The following is an 18,877-nucleotide window of genomic DNA, read 5'->3' as shown; positions in this document are numbered from 1 at the left end:
GCATCCTGGGCTCTCCAGAACAAGGCCTCGGCCTCGCAGATTTGCAAGGCGGCTACTTGGTCGTCTTTGCACACTTTCTCGAGGTTCTACCGGGTTCATACCTTCGCATTAGCTGATACTAGTCTGGGCCGTAAAGTGCTGCAGGCACAGCCGTCTGCCTAACTGATTATCTGCCCACCCAAGGGACGGCTTTGGTACGTCCCACGGTCTGTGTCCCCCAATGGAGCCGATAGAGAAAAGGAGATTTTTTTAACACTTATCGTAAAATCTCTTTCTCGAAGGATCCATTGGGGGACACAGCTCCCGCCCTTTGGGTTTCTCTTTGGTTTTCTGTCCGAGGGTGTGTTCAGTTATATTTTTTCTTCTGGTTCTCGAACAGTTCGTGTTTTTTGCTTGACCTGTCGGTCCTCTCCTATTGCTCTGGTACTAAAACTGATTAGCTCAGGGCCTGGAGCGGGTATATCCTGCTAGTAGTAGCCGACTTTTTTTGTTGCCATAGTGTCATACCTCCTAGAGACAGCAGCATACACCCACGGTCTGTGTCCCCCAATGGATCCTTCGAGAAAGAGATTTTACAGTAAGTGTTAAAAAATCTTCTTTTTTTCCAGAAGTACAACAAAATCAAACCTATATAAGTAGGGTATCATTTTAATCGTGTGGACCTACAGAAGAAAGAGAAGGTGTCATGTTTACCCTAAAATGTACTGCGTAGAAACTGAAGCCCCCAAAAGTTACAAAATGGTGTTTTTTTTTCTATTTTGTCTCACAATTATTTATTTTTTGTTTCAACGTACATTTTTGGGTAAAATGACTGACGTCATTACAAAGTAGAATTGGTGGCAGCTGTCACGCCCCCTCCCATAGGCTTGCATTGAGGGGGCGGAGCGTTACATCACATGGGGGCGGGGCCGAGACGTCACAATGCTCCGGCCCTGTGATCGCCAGTAATCAGATCCGGAGCGAGCACACTCCGGGCACTGATTGTAACGGGTGCTGCGTGCAAGATCTCGGGGGTCCCCAGCGGCAGGATCCCTGTGATCAAGCATCTTAGCGCCGGAGAAACCCTTTAAGCAAGCTGTCTGCCCTAAGAGCTAACGCCAGCAGCTCTATGTAGAGAATAAATATGAGAGGGGAGAGTGGGCAGCCCTGGCGGGTCCCATTGCTTGTTAAAGAATTGTCGGACAGTGTACCATTGGTACATTAGGCATTAGGATTGGAGTTAAGGGCCGTTATGGCCTGCCCTTCCCTATTTCATCTAGTTAAATTGACTCCCATCAAAAATGGTTGCATATATATTGAATTATTACAGTCCACTGTGGAACCCTTAATGCTTTATTTTCTCCGCAGGGTATTTGTCATTTTAACTTATGGAGCCGTTGCAGTGGGCCAAACTTTATCCTTTGCTCCTGACTATGCTAAAGCCAAATCTGCAGCTGCCCATCTTTTTGCTTTGTTTAATAGACATCCGGCTATTGACAGCTACAGTTTACAAGGACAAAAACCTGTAAGCATTTTTTATATTTTTCACATATTTATTTCATACTCTCACACTACATTGTTACATTTGGATGACTGTACAGTATGTGATGTATCAGAAGAGAAAAGTTGATGAGCTCTGAGCTAGTCCAGCTAAAAATATATCACTACTTAATGCCAAAGGATTTTATCTCCAAGATACAGAACACATTCAGAAGTGCCAGGTCACATTCTTGTTTGCCAGCCGATATTTAATACTACACAATGTTACAGCATGTATAATCCTAAAAAAAAAACCAGTGTAGAATTTTACTCATTATAGAAACATATTTAATAAAATATGTAAAGGATCAACATTTTATTAACATATAACTAAAGTTATTGTATCAAAAAAGGCTGAAAAACTACATATATTTAAAGTAACAAAATAAAAACAAACAGCTAGCTTCTGGGTCATTAGAGTGTCTCCATATCCCAGGTATTTTGTGGGTTTATACTACTTAAAGGGGTTATCCAGGAAAAACTTTTTTTTGTATATCAACTGGCTCCAGAAAGTTAAACAGATTTGTAAATGACTTCTATTAAAAAATCTTAATCCTTTCAGTACTTACGAGCTGCTGAAGTTGAGTTGTTCTTTTCTGTCTAAGTGCTCTCTGATGACACCTGTCTTGGGAACTGTCCAGAGTAGAAGAAAATCCCCATAGCAAACCTTTTCTACTCTGTGCAGTTCCCGAGACAAGCAGAAATGTCAGCAGAGAGCACTGTTGCCAGACAGAAAAGAACAACTCGACTTCAGCAGCTGATAATTATTGGAAGGATTAAGATTTTTTAAGAGAAGTTATTTATAAATCTGTTTAACTTTCTGGAGCCAGTTGATATAAAAAATGTTTTTTTCCTGGAATACCCCTTTAAGTTTTTTGCTTCCATCTATAATAGGAAAGTAATTAAAGGGAATCTGTCATTAGTGGTACTAACCTGTTGGTACAGGCTGGTAGTGCAGGTGACACTGATAATGATACTTACCTATCCCCGATCTGTATCCCCATTCACCTGTTAACCTTCTTCCCTGGGCAGCACACTGACGTCACCGCTGCTTCTTTAAAGGGGTACTCCGCCCTTAGACATCCATGGATAGGGGATAAGATGTCAGATCTCCGGGGGGTCCCGCTGCTGGGGACCCCTGGGATCGCTACTGTGGCACCGCGCTATCATTACTGCACAGAGCGAGTTCGCGCTGCGCATAATGACGAGCAATACAGGGGCCGGAGCATCATTATGGCACGGCTCCGCCCCTGGTGATGTCATGGCCCGCCCCCTCAATACAAGTCTATGGGAGGGGGCGTGGTGGTCGTCACGCCCCCTGCCATAGACTTGCATTAAGGGGGTGGGCCGTGATGTCACGAGGGGCGGAGCCATGACATCACGCTACTCCATCCCGTGTATCGCCCGTCATTACGCACAGAGCGAACTCGCGGCGATGCCGGGGGTCCCCAGCAGCGGGACCCCGGCGATCTATCATCCTTTGGATAGGGGATAAGATGTACCCCTTTAAGCCCACTTGCAGCATGCTCCTGGTGCCCTGCCTGTGCACTAAGCCTGCTGCCTGAATAAGGAGGATACCAGGTAAACAGGACCCCGGATCAGGGATAGGTAAGTAACGTTATCAGTGTCACCCACATTACGAGCCTGTACCAACAGGTTAGTGCGGGTTACACTGATGACAGATCCCCTTTAAGGCTAGGTTTCCACTTGTTTTTTTTTTTTGTTTTTGTTTTTTTTGCAAAAACGCCAATAAAAACACCCATTCTGCCACATGGCATTTTTTTTGTGAAAAAAACGCTGCGGCCAGATGTTAGCTGCAAGTCAATAGGGAACTGCAAAATGCCATATCCACTTGGCGTTTTTCAGTTTGGTGTTTTTCTTAATCTTTTAGACGTTTTTCTGCTATTTTGGAAGTTTTTCAAAAACCACATCTTGTTGAGACTTTGGCCTTTTTACGGGAAAATCTTGGTCTTTTCCTCCCATAGAAGTCAGTTGGAGTGAAAAAACGACAAAAAAAACGCCATGTAGGTTTTAACTTTGGTGTTTTTGCAGGCAGTTTTTATTCTTTTTTTGACTTTAGCGATCCAAAAAGTGATGGAGATACCTTTTTAAGAGTCAAACAAAGATGCTTTATTGATAGGCTTACAGATAACATGTAAGGAAAAGCATGGAAATAATGAAAAGGAACCAACGGCCCAGTTAGGCCTTAAACAAAGTAACAATTGGTACAAGTGATGCATTAGACATAAACAACACAATGATAAGCAGCACAAAATCATAGTGGCAGAAAAAAGGTATAAGGTGTTTGACGGCTGGTCATCCCCGACAATGAACAATAGAGTCCCTCCCACCCCTCAACACGGAGATCAATAAAGCGAAAAACTGCAGAGGACATTAGGACAATGGGCTGAAGATAACCACGGTTCCCACAAACGATCAAAGGAGGACACAGCATCATCTCTAATAGCAGATAACTTTTCGTTAAGCATAATGAGGTTAACTCTATCCACTACCTTCTCAAAGTCTATGGAGGGTTTTTTCCATTGCGATGCTATATAAATTCTAGTAGCCATCAAGATAAATTGAGCTAGACGAAAGTGACCAAAGGTCATTCTCTGTGGCTTAGTACCAAGCAAGCAAAAAGCCGGGGTACGTGACACATAAGTACCCAAAAGGGAGCCTAAAAGATCTAATACAGTCGTCCAAAGGCCCACCACCACCGGACAACCCCACCATATATGATACATGGTTCCCCTTTGACCACACCCAGAGATACCTTTTTTATTAAAATTTCGTAGGGTACAATTAAAAGAAAAATTTATTAAAAAAAAAGATACAGTAGTGATGGAAAAATTGTATTTAACGACATTTTTCTTTTTTATAACACAATTTTTATTAATTTTTAAACAGGGATCAATTTATGTGGGCGGGCAGGGAACTAAAAATGTTGCCGACAATAATAAAAATTTAGAAAGGGGCCATTTAAATGTAAAAATAATATATTTGTTATAACAAATTTTGTTTAAACTTTTTATTAATAATGTATTTTAATAATGTGTTGAATAAAGTGTGTGTGTGTGTGTGTTTTTAACTTTTTCCACTTTTTTTTCTTTTTTTTCCCCATTTTTTTTAGGTAGTACTACTACTCTTAGCATGGAACACACTGTTCCATGATGGGAGTAGTAAGTAGTACATGTACTTATTGACAGATCGCCACGGGTGTCACTTCTGGTACAAGCCAATCATAACTCTCTGTGGGAAATATGAATAGGTGTGTATATACGTCAGTGCAGGGGACCATAGAAGAGCAGCCGCGTGGCAGCCCGCATCTATACATTATACAGGATCGCAACGGGTGTCAGAAGTGACACCCGGGGTGATCTTTCCTTAAAGCGCAACTGTCATGGATTTTAACCCCCATAAACTAGCCCTAGGATGACAAAGTTGTTAGAAATTACAGTTCCAGCATGCCTTTTGCTGCTTTCTAGCAGCTTTAATCAGGTTAAAAAAATGCTTTTTATTAAAATCAGCAACAGTCGGATATCCCCTGTATGTCAGTGCTGGGACCGCTGTGTGATTGACACACAGATCCCAGCGCATAGGCCCCATATTCTTCTTATATGGGGGTGGCGCATAAACAGTGTCCTATACCCAGCAGTGATGCGATGCAGGTGACCACAGCAAGCGCTCGGTCCCTAAGGCCCTATGCGCTGCGTAATGCAGGACCGGAAGGAGCCGACTACCCGTTCTCCTGTCTTCCTAGAGTACACAGCGGTGATGCAATGCATGCGGCCAGCTCGTTCCGCTACTGCATTATGCCGCCCATCAGGAGCGAGCGCTTACTGTGAGAGGTACCCGCCTGCATCGTATCACCGATGTGCACAGGAGAACAGGCACTGTTTATTCTTTTACAGTAGAAAACTCGCCACCCACATATAAGAATAAGGGGCCTATGCGCTGGGACCTGTGTATCAATCACACAGCGGTCCCAGCGCTGACACACAGGGGATATCCGACTGTTGCTGACATTCATAAAAAGCATTTAGCCTGATTAAATCTGCTACAAAACATCAAAAGGTATGCTTGAACTTTAATTTCTAACAACTTTGTCATCATGGGGCTAGTTTATGGGGGTTAAATTCCGTGACAGTTGCACTTTAACTTCAGGTACTACTGCTGCCAACATGGAGCACACTCTGCTCCATGCTGGGAGCTGTAGTACCTTCATTAATAGACAGATCTATCTATTAATGCAGGTACTACAGCTCCCAGCATGGAGCTGAGTATGCTCCATGTTGGGAGCAGTAGTACCTGCAGTTAAGGACAGAGCACAGCAGGTGTTACTCCCGACACGCGATGCGATCGTCCTTCATACCTGAGATGCGGAGCAAATTTTTCCTGCGCTCCGCATCTCTGCTCTGTACTTTGGCCGGCAACTCACTCATTCATATTTCCCTCTGAGAGCTGTGATTGGCTGCCACCAACCGGCCAATCCCCACTCTGGGCGGAAAATATGAATGAGTGATGTGAATTCTATTCACATCACTGGCTGGCCGGAGTACAGAGCAGAGATGCGGGCGGCTGTATAGAGCCGCTCCGCATCTCTGCAATAGATAGGAGGTTCGCATCGGGTGTCACAGTGTGTTCCATGCTCGGAGTAGTAGTAGTACTACTACCTAAAAAAATTAAGAAAAAAAGTTAAAAACACACACACTTTATTAAGCACATTTGCCCCTTTCTACATTTTTATTATTGTTGGCTACATTTTTAGTCCCCTGCCCGCCCACATAAATTGATTCCTGTTTAAAAATGTATTAAAATTTTGTTATAAAAAAGAAAAATTGCGTTCAATAAAAATGTTTCCATCCCTATTGCATTTTATTTTATTTTAATTTTTTTGGTACCCAGCTAATTTTTTAAATTTTCACTCAAAGGCATAAACGCCAGAAAAAATGCTGGGAAAATCTTGGCAGTTTTTCTGGCGTTTTTGGTGGAAAAAAAAACGCCAGTAAAAAAAACAAGTGGAAACCTAGCCTAAAGGAAAACTGACTGATGGATCAACCGCACTAACCTGAATGTACAGGGGGTAAGTGTGTGTGATCCTGAGTAATACTATGTATTCCTTACTTCAATCCATTCAGCTTTTCATGAAATGGCACAATCTTGCAATATGCAAGTGAACTCTTGACTGCACCAGGGACAGGTTTGAAGACCATCTGCACCTCTGACGCCTTCCCCAATATCCTGGTATTTGGTCTTCTGCTGCTGAATTGGATAGTGGCTGTCGGCGAGCAGATGTTAGTTAGGCGTGGCTTAGGTGTGCAAAAAGGCATTGTAAAGTATAATTACCCCCACAAGTTGCTACCAGTTCACGCTGAATGGACAGCTCCAAAAACCATAATCTGTCTCTGAGAGTTAGAGAATGTTGTTCAGAAGACATAAGGTGAACAAGTGCTCTTCTGCATCTACTGGACTTTTAGTAGGCCTTCAGCGGAAACCAGTGCTACATGACTTCTAGACTACAAACCTCACTACTCTACCCCCTGCAATGTACATTGTATTCTAAAACTATGAGTAAGAGCCCTATTACACGGGGTGATTATCAGCCAAACAGGGCGACATGGTCCTGTGAAACTAAGCAAACGCTTATTCATCGACTGATTGAGTCATTCTGACCTGCTTTAAAATCACTGGCCTTTGCCCGCACATCGCCCAGTGCAATAGGGGATTTGCTCCCACCGCAGCATCTGTAATCCCTGTGGATGTAACACTGAGCGCTTGTCCCCAGATTCCAAGATTACAGTTCAGTGCAAGTGCTTTCAGCAATGGACTCTCTGTGATCAACATGTTAACACACCAGGAGACCCTTCAAAGTAAAGGAAATGTCTAATGCAGTCATCTTTTAACCACATACATTTCTGCAATTTGTTTCTATTATTTTTACCTTAGGACAATTATGAAGGAAATATAGAACTACGCCAGATATCATTTAAATATCCATCACGTCCAGATGTGCACGTCCTACAAGATCTATCTGTTACCATATGCAGTGGACAAACAGTGGCATTTGTGGGCAGCAGTGGTTGTGGCAAAAGTACTTCAGTCCAACTTCTGCAGAGATTCTATGACCCATGCCAAGGAGCTGTGGTAAGAAGAGTTTGCATAAGTATCTTTACAGTGAGTTATAATAGTCAAATATACTTAGGGGGAGATTTGTTGTTGTGTTTTTTCTTCTAGCTTTTGGTCTTATTTAGTGAATTTTTTTTTTTGCACAACTGCCAATTTGCATAAATTTAGTGTTAGACTGCTGTGTAGATGAAGTTATACAGTGGTAATAATTTTATTATCAGGGAAGAAAAAAAAAAAGGACTCTAGGAAAACACACAAATAACTTTTTCAAACTCAAATGTATACAACCTACCCTGCATGTGCGCTACATGCTATTTTCCATCTATATCCAACAAAATATTAGGAAAATACATTTCTACATCACGTAACTGCTCAACCTTTTCTCTGTTGCTCAAAATTTGTAGCATAAATGTACTGCTGTCGGGTGAAGACAGCTTCTCTCCTATAGACAGTATAGGGGATATGTGTCAGATAGTGAGGGGTACAACTGCAGAGACCCCTGTGAGATACTAAATGAGGCCTCTTCTCTTATATAGAGTACTGCACTTGGACATCTCCACTGTTCCTATAGATATTAATGGAGCACGTGATGTCTGCAGCACACCATCTCTTTAAAAGGTGGGGCCCGGCGGAGGAGATTGCAGCCTATATTTTTATTACTTCACCACCAGCTTAGTTGTTGGTGATTTGTAACATTACCAAAGTTGTGTAGTAAAAAGTTTATTTTTATTTTTTTTAATGGGATTTGATGTGCCCCATAATGTGCCATTTTGGCACAACATTTATTTTGACCGATAACATTGCTGACCATGCACAATAAGGAATGTGATAATGTAATAGTTTCTATAAGAAGCAACAGCAATGGAATTCCTTATTAACATTAAGTGTTACAGTAATAAAATGTTTAAAGAAGGGTAACTTGGTTTCTAGGGTTATATTTTTTGTCTGAGGTGATTCTGCTTAAGTGTAGTTGCGTAAAATTTATCATACAACATAGGATTTTCCATAAAACTCAAGTATCGCTGACTAAAAACATGCAATTGTCGCCGACTAAAACCAGGACTTGAAAAAGACTTCAAGGATAAATCTCTTATTTCTTAGCTGATAACATGGTTTCGTTGATAACTGCACGGCTTTCTTGGTCTAATCGTGTATATATTTTTTTATTTGTAGTTGTTCGATAACATTGACATAAAAAACTTGAATTTGCAATGGCTTCGATCACAAATTGGAATTGTTTCCCAAGAGCCATTGCTTTTTGACTGCAGTATTGCTGAGAACATCGCTTATGGGGACAACTCTCGCAAAGTGTCTATGCAGGAGATACAACAAGCTGCGAAAGCTGCAAATATCCATTCCTTCATAGAAGAGCTGCCGGAGGTAAAGATTCTGAATTTCTGATGATGATAACAATTTTGCTCCTCATCATTTAGTTTTTGAACATTGCCTATCTTGCTTGTGTTATCGGGATATGTTAGCTGTATTTCATACTTTTCCAGATGATCTGACTTCCGCCTCTTGCCATATCATATCTAATATTGTTTGTAACCCATAGAAATATAACACATCGGTTGGCGGTAAAGGCACTCAGCTGTCTGGGGGTCAGAAGCAGAGAATCGCTATTGCCCGAGCACTTATACGTTCTCCAAAAGTTCTGCTGCTTGATGAAGCCACCTCAGCGTTGGACAATGAGAGTGAAAAGGTGAAATTTGTATATAATCACATTCTTTTTTTCTTCACTACCAAAAATATACAAGCAGTACATTACATCTAGTACATACAGTACTAGACATCTTATCCCCTATCCAAAGACCTCTTATCCCCTATCCAAAGACATTTTATCCCCTATCCAAAGACATCTTATTCCCTATCCTATCCCCCACGATCCCCCTGCTGCACCTGGCGTTTGTTTAGAGCGTCGGGTGCAGCGCCAGAAGCTCGTGACGTCACAGACACGCCCCCTCAATCCAAGTCTATGGGAGTGGGCGTGACGGACATCACACCCCCCTCCCATAGACTTGAATTGAGGGAATGTGGCGGTGACGTCACGAGCCTCCGCCCTGCATCTCCACTCATCCAGCACGGAGCGAAGTTCACTCCGTGCACCAAATGTCTATGGTGCCGCAGCCGAGATCGCAGGGGTCCCCAGCAGTGGTATCCTTGCAATCGGGCATCTTGTCCCCTATCCTTTGGATAGGGGATAAGATTTCTAGGGGCAGAGTACCCCTTTAAGGGGTTATTCCACAACTCAAAGTTATTTCCTGTATACAGGATATGGGATAACTAGGATATCAGTGTGGTTCTCACCGCTAGGACCCCCACTGATCACCAGAACAGAAATATTCCTCACAATAAAGGGAGTGCACCGCACACTCGTGACCAATACAACATTCACTGACTATGTTTGTTAAGAAGCCTTTAAGGGGTATTCTAGGAATTTATTTTTGACTATTCTACAGGGGCTGTAAAGTTAGTGTAGTTCATAATATAGTGTCTGTACCTGTGTGTGATGGTTTTCTCACAATTCTTCTGTGATTTTCACTCCAATAGTTATTTTTATCAGCATACAAAATGACTGTTGTCTCAGATTTTTCCCAGCTTGCAATGCGGCCGAGACCTGACCCACTAGTCAGCTGATGACAGGGAGCCTGTCTGCTTCAATGGGTGGAGGGATCGCTTGGTGGGAGAGAGATCAATCTGCAACTAATGCAACAGCTGTATGCACCCTGATTGAAAACCACAGGTCTTTTGAATGGATGCAGCTCATTTATGTTTCAATGGGTGGAGTGGCTGATATGTGGGAGTGAGGAAAATGGAATTGTGGGATTTGTAGTCAAAAAAGAAAAGTCAAACAGGAAATACCAGTTCACAAAAAGCTAGCCACAGTGTTATGATAATCTCACAACATAGCCATTTAGCCCCAAGACAAGCGCAGATCCTTCCTAAGCATGTCCATTACTGCCTGCCAGGTACGTACTAAAATCACCTTATGGTGGATAACCCCTTTAAGCAAATATTGAAGTGCTAGACGTGCATAGGCAGTACACTTCCTTCATTGTGGCAGACATTTCTCTGTTCTGGTGATAGGGAAGGTTCCCAGCAGTTGGACCCCACCAATCACCAATTCTATGAACAGGGAATAACTTTAATTTAAGGGATAACCTGGACTTGTCTCATTTTGTTTAATATGTATATTAGTGATATTGCAGAAGGGTCTTGATGGTAAGGTCTTGGTCTTTTTGCGGAAGCTAGTAACAGGGTTGATGTTCCTGGAAAGATACTACAAATGGCAAATCATTTAGGTAAACTAGAAAAATAGTCAGAACTCTGGCAACTGACCTTTAATGTGGATAAGTGAAAGATAATGCACCTTGGATGTTAAAAACCCAAGGGAAGAATATAGAATGTTTGATTTTACATCAATAGCACCTTTCAAAATATATGTAGTGAGAAAAATGGTGACGTGGTCAATACATATTTCACCCACTGTATTATGAACAATGGGAAACCAGTCTTATAATGTCTTTAAACAATATTAGCAACTATATCATCATATTCTTGTTGTTGTTCAGCATAACAGTCATTCATTTAACTAAAACAATAATCTGCTCTCCTATCCAGGTTGTACAGCAAGCACTTGATGAAGCAAGGAAAGGAAGGACTTGCATCATGATTGCACACAGGCTTTCTACAGTCCAAAATGCAGACCTTATAGTTGTCATAAAGAATGGAAGAGTAATAGAAGTAGGAACACATCAAGAGCTTCTCTCCAACAGGGGAGCCTATTTCAATCTAGTAAATGCACAAAATATAACGTAAAGACTTAAAACACAAAGAAGATTTGAAACCTTAAAGCTTGCTTTGATACTGGTAAAGAAACCTTTATTTTTCAACACTATGAAGACATAGTGTACTGTAAGTGGACTGGAGGGAGACTAACACTGGCAATGTGGCTCTGTAGCTAATGTAGCAATAAAAAGACTAATCAATAAGCCACATTTATTATTCAGCATTATTTATAATCCAATGCTTAGCACTGAAGGAAAATATACTGCATCATATGATCTTTGCAATGTTATTTTGTACAGTTTTGCCCTAGAGTAGCTTATTCCAAAGCCTAATTTACGGTAATTAAAATATTTTATTAAGCAAAATTAACATGAACATGGATCTCTGTCTTTTTTTGTTTTTTTCTGTTAAAAAAAAAAACTGGAAAAGTTATAATTGTTTCATATGCATAGGGCGCAGTAAGTGGCCCTATCAAAGGCCTGTTTGTTTATTATTGTCTTAGGTTTTGTCCTAGTATTGTAGTCCTGCACGATGTCTTTAATTTGATGTGATCATCATTTTGAAATGTATTTTACTGCTTTGGTGTCTAGTTCCCAGATATGTGTACCCTGAGGATCCCATTAAAACACAGGTGAAATGTGTTGGGACGAGGGAACTCATAACTTGGACCTTGGTTTCACATAGGCTACTTCTTGTATCTTAATGTTGTGATATGTCCATTGGCTTAGCCGTACCCTGATCCTTGTGTTTTGTAATGTTATTGGTGCTATGTAACTGTGCTGTTACACCTTTACAGCTCTTAATGATCAATGAATATGGGTGATAGTAGGTCATAAATGTACTGTTGTTTTTAATATGGAGTCTTTATTTTATAGGATTATATTTAAAAGTAATATTTAGGTGTAGGTGCTTCAGTGATATGTTTTCTCAATTTTCCTGTAGTACAAAAATTCCTAACTTTTTTTTTAAACTTGCAAATGATGTTGCATATGTTCTGCTTAGTTGATTTCAGATGGTGACGTCACCCCATATGTAACACTCATTGCAAAACGAAAAGTTAAGATATTGCTAGAGCTATGGCATTAGGTCAGAATGTTTTGCAATAGCATTACTGTACCCATTACTTCATAAATAACATATAATGGAACCAATGAAATGCTCAGCTTAGTGTAAATCTGTTGATATAGGAGTTTATTCTGTTACCTCCCCAGCAGTGCACTATGCCAGCAATGGGATTCTCAAATGATGACCATCAGATTCCTAGGAATCTATAGGAGTTTTCAAGGATGGGTCCTTTAGCAATATATTTGCAATATATTTTTGGGAGAAAATCAAGTGTTTTATTTCTATATTTTTTTTTTTTTATAATAGCTATTTCTTTTTGTTTCCTGGGGGAAGCCCTAACACTTCTGTGGTGCTCCACGGGTGTGATGTGAGGTGTAAGGGGGCAGATGTTATGGCCCCAGGGGTAGATGGTATTAACCCCTTCTTGTTGTGACCAGGGAGTGGTTTGTCCTTTTAACCACTCGAAGGTAGTACTGCTAATCCTAGGTTAGGCAGGCGCAATAAAGAGTCCAAGGCCGGGTTAAGGGTAACGGTAGCTTTACTGAGGTAAGACAGATGGTACCAGCTATCCAGTTCAGCCAATATCCCAGAGAGGTGGCCAATGGCACAGGGAAACCTCGCAGGCTTGCTGGGACTTGCAGTGACTTGACAGACTATAATGCAGACCATGGTGACTATAGATGACTTGACTTGACTTGAGATGGTGAAAGACAATTCAGATGACTTGACTTACTCAGGACCGACTGGTGGCTGCAGTAATTTAGACTTGAGGCTTCCAATGGCTGGACACAAACACTGGAAGGGTGCGTTCACACGAAGTAAATCAAGAGGAATTCACGCGGAAAAATCTATGGGCGGAAAAAATAATTTTATTTTTGCGTGAAATTCGCGCGCAATTTGCATGGAATTGTGCACGGAAATGGGGAGAAAGAAGTGTTTTTCAGCCATTTCCGTGCAAATTCCGCACAAATACGATGTTGGGCGGAATTTTTTTTTACCATTGACTTCTATTGATTTCTGCTAGCGGATTCCGCTTGAAGAATGAACATGCTTATTCTTCAATCGGAACGGAATTCAACGTCGGAATTCCGCTAGCAGAATTTCCACAGTGTGAACAGGACAGCGAAAAAAAACATTAAAGTCAATGGGCAGAGGAGATATGAATTAATTTGGAGCGGAGAATTCAAGAGGAATTACTCAAGTAAATTCCTCTTGAATTACTCCGTGTGAACTCACCCGAACACTTGACTGCACTGGACCTAAGCAGAAGCAGCAATGAGCTAAGAGAGAGATTGCAGCTCCTCCCCTTGTTAAATAGGGGGGCTGTGCAATGAGCCCATAGGTCACTTGGGAGGTCACCTGGTCACTTGGGATTCTCTGGGTAATGACCATGTGATACAAACATGTGACTAACAATTTAAGGTACAATTCTCTTAATATACAAAACCTATATGTACAGTGGGAGACGCTGCAGAGGAGCCCTGGAGACATGCAGGGACTCTGCCTGACAGGTCAGGAGGACAGTACGGAGCCACATCCTGTATAATGGGACATTTCACTTCTTTCCTTAATTGTCATTTGTCAGCCCAGAGGGAGCATTGTAGGGGACAGAGCCAATGGGATTGCCTGGCACAGTGGTTGAATGGAAACAAGGGCCTCCCATGCTATTTGGCCAGTTGCAGTGACAGGGAGTAGACAATCTGTGTAGAGGGTGTAATGATCCCTAGGGCAATGCCCGGTTGTAGGAAAGGTGGAGTGCAGCACATAAGGATGAGTAGAAGATAACCAAGTTCTTTACTTGGTAAACGTGTTTGTTACGCCGAGCGCTCCGGGTCCCCGCTCCTCCCCGGAGCGCTCGCTACACTCTCGTTACTGCAGCGCCCCGGTCGGATCCACTGACCGGGTGCGCTGCGATACTGCCTCCAGCCGGGATGCGATTCGCGATGCGGGTGGCGCCCGCTCGCGATGCGCACCCCGGCTCCCGTACCTGACTCGCTCTCCGTCGGTCCTGTCCCGGCGCGCGCGGCCCCGCTCCCTAGGGCGCGCGCGCGCCGGGTCTCTGCGATTTAAAGGGCCACTGCGCCGCTGATTGGCGCAGTGGTTCTAATTAGTGTGTTCACCTGTGCACTCCATATATATACCTCACTTCCCCTGCACTCCCTCGCCGGATCTTGTTGCCCTTGTGCCTAGTGAAAGCGTTCCCTTGTGTGTTCCTAGCCTGTGTTCCAGACCTCCTGCCGTTGCCCCTGACTACGATCCTTGCTGCCTGCCCCGACCTTCTGCTACGTCCGACCTTGCTTCTGTCTACTCCCTTGTACCGCGCCTATCTTCAGCAGTCAGAGAGGTTGAGCCGTTGCTAGTGGATACGACCTGGTCACTACCGCCGCAGCAAGACCATCCCGCTTTGCGGCGGGCTCTGGTGAATACCAGTAGTGACTTAGAACCGGTCCACTAGCACGGTCCACACCAATCCCTCTCTGGCACAGAGGATCCACCTCCTGCCAGCCGGCATCGTGACAGTAGATCCGGCCATGGATCCCGCTGAAGTACCTCTGCCAGATGTCGCTGACCTCACCACGGTGGTCGCCCAGCAGTCACAACAGATAGCGCAACAAGGCCACCAGCTGTCTCAACTGACCGTGATGCTACAGCAGCTACTACCACAGCTTCAGCAATCATCTCCTCCGCCAGCTCCTGCACCTCCTCCGCAGCGAGTGGCCGCCTCAGGCTTACGACTATCCTTGCCGGATAAATTTGATGGGGACTCTAAGTTTTGCCGTGGCTTTCTTTCACAATGTTCCCTGCACTTGGAGATGATGTCGGACCAGTTTCCTACTGAAAGGTCTAAGGTGGCTTTCGTAGTCAGCCTTCTGTCTGGAAAAGCTCTGTCATGGGCCACACCGCTCTGGGACCGCAATGACCCCGTCACTGCCTCTGTACACTCCTTCTTCTCGGAAATTCGTAGTGTCTTTGAGGAACCTGCCCGAGCCTCCTCTGCTGAGACTGCCCTGCTGAACCTGGTCCAGGGTAATTCTTCCGTTGGCGAGTACGCCATACAATTCCGTACTCTTGCTTCTGAACTATCCTGGAATAATGAGGCCCTCTGCGCGACCTTTGAAAAAGGCCTATCCAGCAACATTAAAGATGTTCTGGCTGCACGAGAAATTCCTGCTAATCTACATGAACTCATTCATCTTGCCACTCGCATTGACATGCGTTTTTCCGAAAGGCGTCAGGAGCTCCGCCAGGATATGGACTTTGTTCGCACGAGGCGTTTTTCTCCCCGGCTCCTCTCTCCTCTGGTCCTCTGCAATCCGTTCCTGTGCCTCCCGCCGTGGAGGCTATGCAAGTTGACCGGTCTCGCCTGACACCTCAAGAGAGGACACGACGCCGCATGGAGAATCTCTGCCTGTACTGTGCCGGTACCGAACACTTCCTGAAGGATTGTCCTATCCGTCCTCCCCGCCTGGAAAGACGCACGCAGACTCCGCACAAAAGTGAGACAGTCCTTGATGTCTACTCTGCTTCTCCACGTCTTACTGTGCCTGTGCGGACATCTGCATCTACCTTCTCCTTCTCTACTATGGCCTTCTTGGATTCCGGATCTGCAGGAGACTTTATTTTGGCCTCTCTCATCAACAGGTTCAACATCCCGGTAACCAGTCTCGCCAGGCCCCTCTACATCAATTGTGTTAACAATGAAAGATTGGACTGTACCATACGTTACCGCACGGAGCCCCTTCTAATGTGCATCGGACCTCATCAAGAAAAAATTGAGTTCTTGGTCCTCCCCAATTGCACTTCCGAAATTCTCCTTGGACTACCGTGGCTCCAACGCCATTCCCCAACCCTGGATTGGTCCACGGGGGAGATCAAGAGCTGGGGTATCTCTTGTTTCAAGGACTGCCTTAAACCGGTTCCCAGTACTCCCTGCCGTGACCCTGTGGTTCCCCCTGTAACTGGTCTCCCTAAGGTCTATATGGACTTTGCTGATGTGTTTTGCAAAAAACAAGCTGAGACTCTACCTCCTCACAGGCCTTATGACTGTCCTATTGACCTCCTCCCGGGCACTACTCCACCCCGGAGCAGAATTTATCCTCTGTCCGCCCCAGAGACTCTTGCTATGTCTGAGTACATCCAGGAAAATTTAAAAAAGGGGTTTATCCGCAAATCCTCCTCTCCTGCCGGAGCTGGATTTTTCTTTGTGTCCAAAAAAGATGGCTCCCTACGTCCTTGCATTGACTACCGCGGTCTTAATAAAATCACGGTAAAGAACCGCTACCCTCTACCTCTTATCTCTGAACTCTTTGATCGCCTCCAAGGTGCCCACATCTTTACCAAACTGGACTTAAGAGGTGCTTATAATCTCATCCGCATCAGGGAGGGGGATGAATGGAAAACGGCATTTAACACTAGAGATGGACACTTTGAGTATCTGGTCATGCCCTTTGGCCTGTGCAACGCCCCTGCCGTCTTCCAAGACTTTGTTAATGAAATTTTTCGTGATCTCTTATATTCCTGTGTTGTTGTGTATCTGGACGATATTCTGATTTTTTCTGCCAACCTAGAAGAACACCGCCAGCATGTCCGCATGGTTCTTCAGAGACTTCGTGACAATCAACTTTATGCCAAAATGGAGAAATGTCTGTTTGAATGTCAATCTCTTCCTTTCCTAGGATACTTGGTCTCTGGCCAGGGACTACAAATGGATCCAGACAAACTCTCTGCCGTCTTAGATTGGCCACGCCCCTCCGGACTCCGTGCTATCCAACGTTTTTTGGGGTTCGCCAATTATTACAGACAATTTATTCCACATTTTTCCACCATTGTGGCTCCTATCGTGGCGTTAACCAAGAAGAATGCCAATCCTAAGTCCTGGCCTCCTCAAGCGGAAGACGCCTTTAAACGGCTCAAGTCGGCCTTTTCTTCTGCTCCCGTGCTCTCCAGACCTGACCCATCTAAACCCTTCCTATTGGAGGTTGATGCCTCCTCAGTAGGAGCTGGAGCAGTTCTTCTACAAAAAAATTCTTCCGGGCATGCTGTTACCTGTGTTTTTTTTTCTAGGACCTTCTCTCCGGCGGAGAGGAACTACTCCATCGGGGATCGAGAGCTACTGGCCATTAAATTAGCACTTGAGGAATGGAGGCATCTGCTGGAGGGATCTAAATTTCCAGTTATTATTTACACCGATCACAAGAATCTCTCCTATCTCCAGTCTGCCCAACGGCTGAATCCTCGCCAGGCCAGGTGGTCTCTGTTCTTTGCCCGGTTTAATTTTGAAATTCACTTTCGCCCTGCCGATAAGAACATCAGGGCCGACGCTCTCTCTCGTTCCTCGGATGCCTCGGAAGTAGAGCTCTCTCCGCAACACCTCATTCCTCCTGACTGCCTGATCTCCACTTCTCCAGCCTCCATCAGGCAAACTCCTCCAGGGAAGACCTTCGTCTCTCCACGCCAACGCCTCGGAATCCTCAAATGGGGTCACTCCTCCCATCTCGCAGGCCATGCGGGCATCAAGAAATCCGTGCAACTCATCTCTCGTTTCTATTGGTGGCCGACTCTGGAGACGGATGTTGTTGATTTTGTGCGGGCCTGCACTGTCTGTGCCCGGGACAAGACTCCTCGCCAGAAGCCTGCTGGTCTCCTTCACCCTCTGCCTGTCCCCGAACAGCCTTGGTCTCTGATTGGTATGGACTTTATTACAGACTTACCCCCATCCCGTGGCAACACTGTTGTTTGGGTGGTCGTTGATCGATTTTCCAAGATGGCACATTTTATTCCTCTTCCTGGTCTTCCTTCAGCGCCTCAGTTGGCAAAACAATTTTTTGTACACATTTTTCGTCTTCACGGGTTGCCCACGCAGATCGTCTCGGATAGAGGCGTCCAATTCGTGTCAAAATTCTGGAGGGCTCTCTGTAAACAACTCAAGATTAAATGAAACTTTTCTTCTGCTTATCATCCTCAATCCAATGGGCAAGTAGAAAGAATTAACCAGGTCCTGGGTGATTATTTACGGCATTTTGTTTCCTCCCGCCAGGATGACTGGGCAGATCTTCTACCATGGGCCGAATTCTCGTATAACTTCAGAGTCTCTGAATCTTCTTCCAAATCCCCATTTTTCGTGGTGTACGGCCGTCACCCTCTTCCCCCCCTCCCTACTCCCTTGCCCTCTGGCTTGCCCGCTGTGGATGAAATAACTCGTGATCTTTCCACCATATGGAAAGAGACCCAAAATTCTCTCTTACAGGCTTCATCACGCATGAAGAAGTTTGCTGATAAGAAAAGAAGAGCTCCCCCCATTTTTTCTCCCGGAGACAAGGTATGGCTCTCCGCTAAATATGTCCGCTTCCGTGTTCCCAGCTACAAATTGGGACCA

General features: G+C 44.2%; 1 protein-coding gene across 7 annotated transcripts in view; it reads left to right on the top strand.

Moving 5' to 3' along the window:
* Positions 1–12,325, top strand: part of LOC130273250 (ATP-binding cassette sub-family B member 5-like) — a 192,478-nt gene extending 180,153 nt beyond the window's left edge. For 3 of the 7 annotated variants that reach the window (XM_056519723.1, XM_056519724.1, XM_056519725.1), the window contains exons 25-29: positions 1,348–1,504; positions 7,468–7,665; positions 8,821–9,027; positions 9,203–9,349; positions 11,269–12,319. In XM_056519723.1, coding sequence (XP_056375698.1) covers positions 1,348–1,504; positions 7,468–7,665; positions 8,821–9,027; positions 9,203–9,349; positions 11,269–11,466 — 907 coding nt within the window. In that variant the 3' untranslated portion in view covers positions 11,467–12,319. Of the gene's footprint in view, positions 1–1,347; positions 1,505–7,467; positions 7,666–8,820; positions 9,028–9,202; positions 9,350–11,268 lie in introns of all 7 variants that reach the window. The other 4 variants (XM_056519727.1, XM_056519726.1, XM_056519729.1 and 1 more) reach the window with 3 other exon arrangements.
* The last annotated feature ends 6,552 nt before the right edge of the window (positions 12,326–18,877 follow it).

This window comes from Hyla sarda, chromosome 5 (genome assembly GCF_029499605.1).
Source record: "Hyla sarda isolate aHylSar1 chromosome 5, aHylSar1.hap1, whole genome shotgun sequence".
Lineage (NCBI taxonomy): Eukaryota > Metazoa > Chordata > Amphibia > Anura > Hylidae > Hyla > Hyla sarda.
The sequence above is the reverse complement of the archived record's forward strand: the minus strand, read 5'-3'. Positions and strand labels throughout refer to the sequence as shown.